General features: G+C 46.8%; 1 protein-coding gene across 1 annotated transcript; it reads left to right on the forward strand.

The window, feature by feature from the left end:
• The first annotated feature begins 7,510 nt into the window (after positions 1-7,510).
• On the forward strand, positions 7,511-8,767 carry LOC127303660 (uncharacterized). Its single transcript, XM_051334368.1, has 2 exons — positions 7,511-7,731; positions 8,278-8,767. The coding sequence occupies exons 1-2, from the start codon at positions 7,511-7,513 to the stop codon at positions 8,765-8,767; spliced, it is 711 nt and encodes a 236-aa protein (XP_051190328.1).
• The last annotated feature ends 890 nt before the right edge of the window (positions 8,768-9,657 follow it).

Raw genomic sequence — 9,657 nt, forward strand, 5'->3', positions numbered from 1 at the left:
TGAACGACTACATCTCATCTAACAGTGTTGGGGAAAGGGTTGGGAAATCTCCCGTGGCGCAGTTTCTCGAAGATGTCGTTGGTGCACACGCCCTACGGCATCTTCAGAAACTGCGCCTTGGAATTTTTTCCTGCAAGCCCCTGAACGACTACATCTCATCTAACAGTGTTGGGGAAAGGGTTGGGAAATCTCCCGTGGCGCATCTCCACTTTTAATATCTTACATACAGTTACATGATTACACAAAAATAAATGGGAAATTGATTGCCATGTTGAGATACTCATTTGTGCCATGAACATTCTTCAATTAACTTGATGATGGAGCATCTTCATCATTTAATTAATCTTCTTCGGCCGTAACCATGGAGCATCTTCATCATTTAACTTGATGCTTGGATCAATGTTCACTCCGAAGGGTGGAATTTCATCAAACTGATTATAATCTTCTGACATGTCTGTCTTGTCCTCCACTCCCACGATGTTTCTTTTTCCAGAAAGAACTATGTGGCGCTTTGGCTCATCGTTTGATGTATTTGTTTCCTTATGTTTCCTTTTTCTTGGTTTGGTAGACATATCCTTCACATAGAAAACTTGGGCCACATCCTTGGCTAGGATGAATGGTTCGTCTCTATACCCAAGATTGTTGAGATCCACTGTTGTCATTCCATACAACTTGTCTACCTGAACCCCGCCTCCTGTTTTGTTGACCCATTTGCACCTAAACAAAGGGACCTTAAAAGAAGGTCCATAGTCAAGTTCCCATATATCCTCTATGTAACCATAATATGTGTCATTTGGGCCTTCATTCATTATTGCATCAAACCGGACACCACTGTTTTGGTTGGTGCTCTTTTTATCTTGGGCGATCGTGTAAAATGTATTCCCATTTATCTCGTACCCTTGGAAAGTCACTACAGTCGAAGATGGTGTCTGGCCCAGCAAGTACAACTGATCTTCAATATGTTTGTTATTCAGGAGATGTTTTTGCAACCAACCGCCGAAAGTCGACATGTGTTCACGTCTAATCCAATCGTTCGACTGCCCCGGGTTCTGGGAGCGTAGAAAGTTCTTGTGGTCACCGATATACGGAGCCACCAAGGTGGAACTTTGTAGAACTGTGTAGTGTGCTTGAGTCAAAGAAATCCCGTCCCTACATATCATTGATTTCCTTCCTTCATGCCGCGATTCAGGAACACCAATCGGCTTAAGGTCAGGAATAAAGTCAACACAGAATTCAATGACCTCCTCTGTTCCATAGCCCTTGGAGATGCTTCCTTCTGGCCTAGCACGGTTATGAACATATTTCTTCAAGACTCCCATGAACCTCTCAAAGGGGAACATATTGTGTAGAAACACAGGACCAAGAATGGAAATCTCATCGACCAGGTGAACGAGGAGATGTGTCATAATATTGAAGAAGGATGGTGGGAACACCAGCTCAAAACTAACGAGACATTGGACCACATCATTCTGCAACCTCGGTAGAATTTCTGGATTTATTACCTTCTGAGAAATTGCATTGAGGAATGCACATAGCTTCACAATGGGCAGTCGAACATTTTCCGGTAGAAGCCCCCTCAATGCAATCGGAAGCAACTGTGTCATTATCACGTGACAGTCATGAGACTTCAGGTTCTGGAATGTTTTCTTCTCCATATTTATTATTCCCTTTATATTGGAGGAGAAGCCAGACGGGACCTTGATACTGCTAAGACATTCAAAAATTTTTTCCTTCTCTCGCTTTTGTAAGAGCGTAGCTGGATAAATGACGTCCTTTAACTCTCTCATGCAGCTTTTTGGGGTCTTTCCAACGTTGCTGGTCCTCCCGTGCTTCGGTGTATCTTTTGTCTTCCGTACACACCCGTAAAGCCTAGCAGGTTCACGCAAAGATTCTTCGTCACGTGCATCACATCGATTGAAGAGCGGACCTCTAAGACTTCCCAATAGGGTAGATCCCAAAATATAGATTTCTTCTTCCACATGGGCGCGTGTCCGGCATCGTCATTTGGAACAGACCGTCCGCCAGGACCCTTTCCAAATATTACATCTAGATCCTTGACCATACCAAATATATCAACACCATCACGATGGGGAGGCTTCCTCCGGTGATCAGCCTCACCGTTGTAATGCTTGCCTTTCTTTCTTACGGGATGGGTAATCCTAAGAAATCGACGATGCCCCAGGTATACGACCTTCTGACCTTTTTCCAAATAATCACCTTCGAGCTCATGTAAACAGTGTGTGCATGCATTGTATCCCTTGTTTGACTGTCCTGAAATGTTACCAAGAGCAGGCCAGTCATTGATGGTTACGAAAAGCATCGCTCTTAGGTCAAATTCCTCCTGCTTGTGCTCGTCCCACACACGTACACCTGCTAGGGACCACAGCTGTAGAAGTTCTTGGACTAATGGCTTCAGGTACACATCAATGTCGTTCCCCGGTTGCTTCGGGCCTTGTATGAGCACTGGCATCATAATGAACTTCCGCTTCATGCACAACCAAGGAGGAAGGTTATATATACAAAGAGTCACAGGCCAGGTGCTATGGCTGCAGCTCTGCTCTCCAAAAGGATTCATGCCATCTGTACTTAGACCAAACCGTAAGTTCCGTGCATCCTGTGCAAAGTTTGGGAACTCTCTATCGATTTTTCTCCATTGGGAGCCATCAGCAGGGTGCCTCAACATCACGTCTTTCTTACGGTCTTCTTTGTGCCATCGCAACAACCTAGCATGCTCTTTATTTCTGAACAAGCGTTTCAGCCGTGGTATTATAGGAGCATACCACATAACCTTGGCAGGAACCCTCTTCCTGGGGCGCTCGCCCTCAACATCACCAGGGTCATCTCGTCTGATCTTATACCGCAATGCAGTGCACACCGGACATGCATCCAAATTCTCGTACTCATCGCGGTAGAGGATGCAGTCATTAATGCATGCATGTATCTTTTGCACATCTAATCCTAGAGGGCAGACAATCTTCTTCGCTTCGTACGTACTGGCGGGCAATTCGTTACCCCTTGGAAGCTTCCTCTTAATTATTGTCAGCAACTTTCCAAATCCTCAGTCAGTGACACCGTTCTCTGCCTTCCATTGCAACAATTCCAGTGTGTTGCCTAGCTTTTTATGGCCATCTTCGCAAGTTGGGTATAACAATTTGTTGTGATCTTCTATCATCTTGTCGAAGGCCAACCTTTCCTTTTCAGTTTCACATTCTCTCCTTGCATCAGCAATGGCCCGGCCAAGATCATCATCTCAGGCTCATCTGATTCTTCTTGTTCGTCTACTTCATTGTCTTCATTGCCTTCTGCTGTATCATCGTATTCATGGAAATTGTGATAACCGTCATCATCCTCTTCCTCTTCGTCATTGTCTTCCATCATAACCCCTCTTTCTCCGTGCTTGGTCCAACAATAGTAACTGGGCATGAAACCGGATCGCAGAAGGTGGCTGTGAATGAGACTCGAGTGAGCGTAATTTACGGTATTCTTGCAGTCCACACATGGACAATACATGAAGCCACCATGTTTGTTTGCCTCCGCCACGGCCATAAAATTATCCAGGCCCGCAGTGAACTCGTCAAACCGTCGGTCAATGTACATCCATTGCCGATTCATCTGCATGATATAATTAAGCTGATCAAAACCATTACAGAACATCACGATGTATATATACACATGCATTTTATCAATTGCAAATGAAAAGGATAAAGTTGTTAACCTCGATGAAGAAGAAAAAAGCAAGTTAAGTGTGGCTTGATTTGTGTAAACTCAAGTGGCAAATCCTCTTAAGCATTTCATCGAACACCTCTTGTGCATGTGAAGAAGAGAGGAAAGCAATACACCCCTCTTGTGAAGATAGTGAAAAAATGGCTAAGTGTGGCTCACACTTGGGCAGGGGCAAGGTTATATAGCCAGAGGGGGGCCTTTGGACCCGGTTTGTAATACAAACCGGGACTAAAGGGTTCCCCACGCGGGAACCCTTTAGTCCCAGTTTGTATTACAAACCGGGTCCAAAGGCCACTACAGGACAGGCGCCAGCGGGTGGGGTCGTCCTGGGCAGAAACGAACCGGGACCAATGCCCCCATTGGACCCGGTTTGGTTCAGCAGTGGGACATTTGCTTGGGACCAAAGGCCTCTTCTCCACTAGTGTAGGCGTATTTTTTTTTTACTCTGGGACTAAGAAGAGATCGGCCGAGGCAAAACTTTTCTAGTTTGCCCCTAATAAATTGCTCCCCCACCAATTAAACTTTCCTAGTTCGCCGGTACTCGCGGTCGAAAAACATCGTCGTCGCAGTGTACGTGTGTAACTGGGAAAGGCCACGTCTACTCCAGCGCGCCCCTGCCCGTAGTCCAGTCCACCCTGCCCCCGAGTGGACCCGCCGCCATTGCCCCTGCTCGACCTGCGCCATCGGGCTTCGATTCCGGTGTCTCCCGTCTCAATTTCGTCTCCATCTCATCCAATTCGGTGCTTCTCGATTTGGTGCCTACCAGCTCGACTTTCGTCTCCCTATCGTCCGATTTCGTGCTTTCCTACTCGAGTCCGACGCCTCCCTACTCGATTTTGCCGCTGGGATCCAAGACCATGACCACAGTCGGGGCCTGGGGTAAGGGCTGGAATGACCCGCGCCGCCGAGGCTTGGAGGAAGGGTGGTGGACTGCTGGCCACCTATCACGTCGACGTTCGGCGGTAGCCTGCCTCACCGGAGTACGACGTTGGTCGTGTGGGTCGCTATTCCGCGAGACCATGCATTGTTTCTTAGCACGCCATCCAAGTAACAAAGCATTTTGAGAAACAGCCGCTACAATACATTTTTTTATTGTTTATTAAGTATTGTATCTTAATTTCATAATTTTATCTTCGTGCATGTATATGATTGATCTAGCAATTGTTTTTACCATGTGTCGACATGAAACGGTTGTGTTTAATAGGACCACTCTCTTTCATCATTAACTATATGCCACATAGTAAGTGTTTTGCATGATATCGCGGTCAGAGAACGTGCATTGTGAAATTCAAACATGCAGTAAATAAGCGCCTCGGTAATCAAGGCAGGTTTTCCAGCAATATTCGCTAGCAATGATTTGTTTCTTGCTATGTACATATATATAGTTTCCATGAAAAAAGATGATTTACATACGTTCTGAGCAAACCTTGTGATGAACTTCGTTATGGGCCGTTTTCTGTCACCCGTGTGTGAGACGAGAAGCCTTAGGCGTCGTATCTGCAATCTGCACTGAGGTAGGTACTTTTTCCTGTTTTAATGCATAGAGCAAGGTTTATGACGACTGATGATGCAAATATGCAATTGGTAGGTCCGTCGACGCCCATCAATCAGCTTACTCATGTCTATTTTCCTTGATTGATCTTCATGTCTTTTGTAGCGGCGTTCGGCTCCGTGTTTTGGCGGGACGTAGCTTTTCCTCCTTTGGCTGCACCCTTACCGATTTCCTGATATGCACTCGATGTGTGCAGGCCATCGGCACGCAAAGAGAAAAAAAAACAGGGGCAGGATGGGAAGTCGCTGTCGTTTGTATCACGGCGGTTATGAGAAATTGATTCAGGTTTAGTATAACTTTGTACTAAATTCAAGTTAATTAAAAAGTACTGGAGATAGCAGACGTCAACCTGTTCATTCATGATCAAATATAAACAACAAGGCTACTCCCTCTGTAATTAAAAGTTGCTCTTCGCTTTTTGAATATATTCATCCTTAATATTATTATTAGGACAATGTGTTGTTGCAGAGGCTGTGTGGAATTGGTATCTTCGCGATATTCATAGACTCCCTTCATCTAAAAATAGTTTTTTTCTTTTTTGTCTAGATACGAGTGTATCTAGATCTATTTTAATTGAAGATACATCTGCATCTATATAAAGTTGAGAGACCTATTTTTATATGAAAGGAGTATGTTCTTTGTCGATTTTTTTTAAAAAGCTACTCAACTTTTTTGGTGGACAGAAGCAATACTTTATATTCAAGTGTATATTTAATATACATATTGATATTTTAAAATATTACATGAATTTAAATGCATCTGCATCAATCTGACGCAAATCGGACACCAAAAATGTCTATTTTGATCCGCTTGAGTCAGGCCACAAACACAAAATTGGTTGTGCGCACCCTTATTCATTTGGGTCAGGAGACCCAGTGGCCCAACTCACTTTTTGCCCATTGTCATGAACGACGTTGCATCCACCCCGTCGTCTCCTGGGTACATGCCTAGCTGTTTCCCGCCTTGGTCGTAGCTATAAAGAGTGCATCGTCGCTGGGAAGGGCAAACCGTAAACAACCGCCAATATCCATGACCGACCACCAATATCCCTTAGGGCATGTACAAAGGTATATAATCAGCTGGACACGTAGGATTTTTTCCTAGGTGAAGGAAAGAGAACAAGAAAAAAGAGATAGTCTGTATGCGAAGTTAAAGACAGTCTAATCCTACAAAAATCGCTGAGTAACGAATTAACGATAGCTGCTCTCCCGTTGTATGTATGATGGACGTCGTCTAGAACTGGCAGTTTTCCTTTCTCGTTTGCCCCACACCTCCACTTGCCTGCTCCTATTTTTAAGGCTTTCATCAACAACTTACTAGACAGTTGATTGTAAAGTGTGTCTATAGCAAACAGAGCTTGGCTCTGGTGGTTAGGTTCCTTGTGGTGGAACCAGCCCACTCACAAGTCTTAGACTTGACATAGATGTTTGCATTTACCTGAATTTATTTCAGGATTTAACCGGCGCTATGCTTTCAGTGGTAGGTGACGTGTCCGTCAATATCGAGGCGCCAGTGGTGACTTCGTCAATCTCAAGATATGCCGGCTCAGTCCCTCAGAAGTGCTCATAGGGGTAGGGTGTGCGTGCGTTTATAGGGGTGTTTGTACGTGCGTGTTTGTGAGCGTCTGCGTTGTACTGTGTTCTCAAAAAAAAGTAAAAGGTGTCTATAATACAGTCTAGCTGTGAGGTTGCAATAGATTACAGATAACACTTGTCTAAACGATTGTGCATATCCTTAGACGAAGGGGGGGGCCTGTATTAGGTTGGTGCCAACGCGGGCGGCAGCGCGGGCGATACCGCCCGCCGCCGGGCGAGAGAGGGGCGGGAGTGGGGCAGGACGGGAGCGCGGGGCGCTGCGGCTGGCGCCGGGCAGTACCGCCCGCTGCCGCCCGGCTACCGCCCGCGTTGGGGGCGACAGCGGGGCGATAGGCGGGGCGGCGCGGTGGCGGGGCGGGGCGAGAGAGGGGCGGGCGACAGCGCGGGCGAGAGCGGGCGGTAGGCGGGCGGGAGTGGGGCGAGATGCGGGCGATAGGCGGGCGAGAGCGGGCGAGAGAGGGGCGGTAGTAGCTGAGGTGGTGCGATCTGATTCGTCCACCTCAGCTAGCCGTTGGGGTAGCCGTTGGTACTTCAAAAAACCCTAAAATTTCATCCCCCCCTATAAATACCCCCATATGGTTTCACTCACTCCACACCCATTTCATCTCCTCCACTCTCCATTTCCACTCCTCTCAACGCCATGTCTTCGTCCAGCAGTTCGAGCGACGGAATAGAGGGTGATCTGATCGATGCATTCCAGGCGGAGTACGAGGAGGAGATGCTGAACGAGGAGGAGGAGCCAAGACGGCCGCGACGCCGCCGAGAGTTCATCCGACGTGATCGTCTGGGTGCAAGCGATCGGCTCTTCGAGGACTACTTCGCCGACGACTGCAACTATCCTCCGAGCTTCTTTCGGCGAAGGTATCGGATGAGGCGATCCCTTTTCCTGCGCATTGTGGATAGATTGGGTGAATACTCTCCGTATTTCACCCAAAGAGTTGATGCTCTCAACCGTCCTGGTCATTCTCCCATACAAAAGTGTACTGCGGCTTTGCGTCTGTTAGCTTATGGAGCCTCTGCATATACAATAGATGAGTGGCTTAAGTTAGCTAGACAAACTACATCAGATTGTCTAGATAGATTCTGTGAAGGCATCATTGCCTGTTACGGGGAGACGTTTTGCCGTCGACCAACTGTCGAGGATACTCAGCGTCTGTTAGCGAAAGCCGAGGAGCGTGGCTTTCCGGGGATGTTAGGGAGCATCGATTACATGCATTGGCAGTGGAGGAACTGCCCAGTGGCCTTTGCTGGTCAATTCACAAGGGGAGACATCTAACACCCTACCATAATCTTAGAAGCCGTTGCATCGTATGATCGCTGGATCTGGCATGCCTTTTTTGGAGTGGCCGGGTCCAACAACGACCTCAATGTACTCAACCAGTCGCCGTTGTTCACGGATGTGCTTAGGGGAGAAGCACCCGTAGTGAACTTCACGGTGAATGGACACGAGTACAACTATGGTTACTACCTTGCCGACGGCATCTACCCCTCCTGGCCGGTGTTCATGAAAGGTGTTAATCTTCCACAAAGTGAAAAGCAGCGAATGTTCACTGCTGCTCAATCAGCTTGGCGCAAAGATGTCGAGTGTGCCTTTGGAGTGCTGAAGGCTAGGTTCAACATTCTAGCAGTTCCGGGACGCTCCTACTCGAGGCGTACTCTTGGGTTGATCATGCGTGCATGTGTCATTCTGCACAACATGATCATCGACGATGAGCGTGGTACAAATTTGGAGCACACCTATGAGACCGTTGAGTCCAATGTCGGCCCTGCAATACACCACCATGCACCACCAAGCCTAGCAGCCAGGATTCAGATGGACAACGATATGAGGGACTCACCGGTGTATACACAGCTCCAGCAAGATTTGATAGAGCATGTGTGGGCTCATAATGCCTAGATTATGTAATTTTTTCAAATTTTTATGTAATTTCTTTTTATGATGTAATCGGTAAAAATTTTAGTTCAATAAAATAATTTCCTTGCATTATTTTTAATGTTGTAATCTGAAAAAGAAATACTAATGTCGAGGAGAGAGAAAAGCTGATGTGGAGGAGAGAGAAGTGAGAGCTCTCACTATAGCCCATGCATTAGCAAGGTGGGGTGAGAGTGAGGTGAGAGTGGGGTGAGAGTGAAGGAAAAAGCTGACGTGGCGGGTGAGAGTGAGGCTATGCATTGGCACCAGCCTTAAGCAGTAACCAACCAACGGCAGTCCACGCAGCAGGTGAAATGGTGTCTAGGCTGTCGAGTCAAAACGGCAACACAACGGCACCACATGCAAGTATTGTACTTTCGGACTGAGATCCGGTGCCTCACTGAAAGCAAGGCACGCATCGCCTTGAGGCATGCAATCCGCCGCTCGTTCACATCCAACGGCTATTCATCTCACCAACAGCAATACTTTATGAACTTTACAATTAACTGGACTAAAATACATCTCCGTAAAACATCCCCTCAGATATAATAAACTGGAGTAACAAAAGCTTTATTACTCCATCTTATCTGCTTCTTGTACTCAGCTCCGTGGAGTCGTGCGTTGACGCGGGTTGGGACCCAAGTAATAGTGAGTCAGTAACCCACATGGCTTAGGGGGTGTTTGTTTGGGCTTTCTGAGGCTTTCCAGTGAAAAAAGCCAAGCAAACCAACCAAACGGGGTGCTTTCTAAATTGGCTTTCCCAAAGCCAAAGCAGTAAATAGGCAAATTGGAGGAAGCACCTTGGGAGGTGCTTTGGCCGGCTTCCTGCAGCTTCCCCTTAAAATGCCGAATCGTTTTTCGGACTTGCCTATATC

Source organism: Lolium perenne, chromosome 5, assembly GCF_019359855.2.
Source record: "Lolium perenne isolate Kyuss_39 chromosome 5, Kyuss_2.0, whole genome shotgun sequence".
NCBI classification, from domain to species: Eukaryota; Viridiplantae; Streptophyta; class Magnoliopsida; order Poales; family Poaceae; genus Lolium; species Lolium perenne.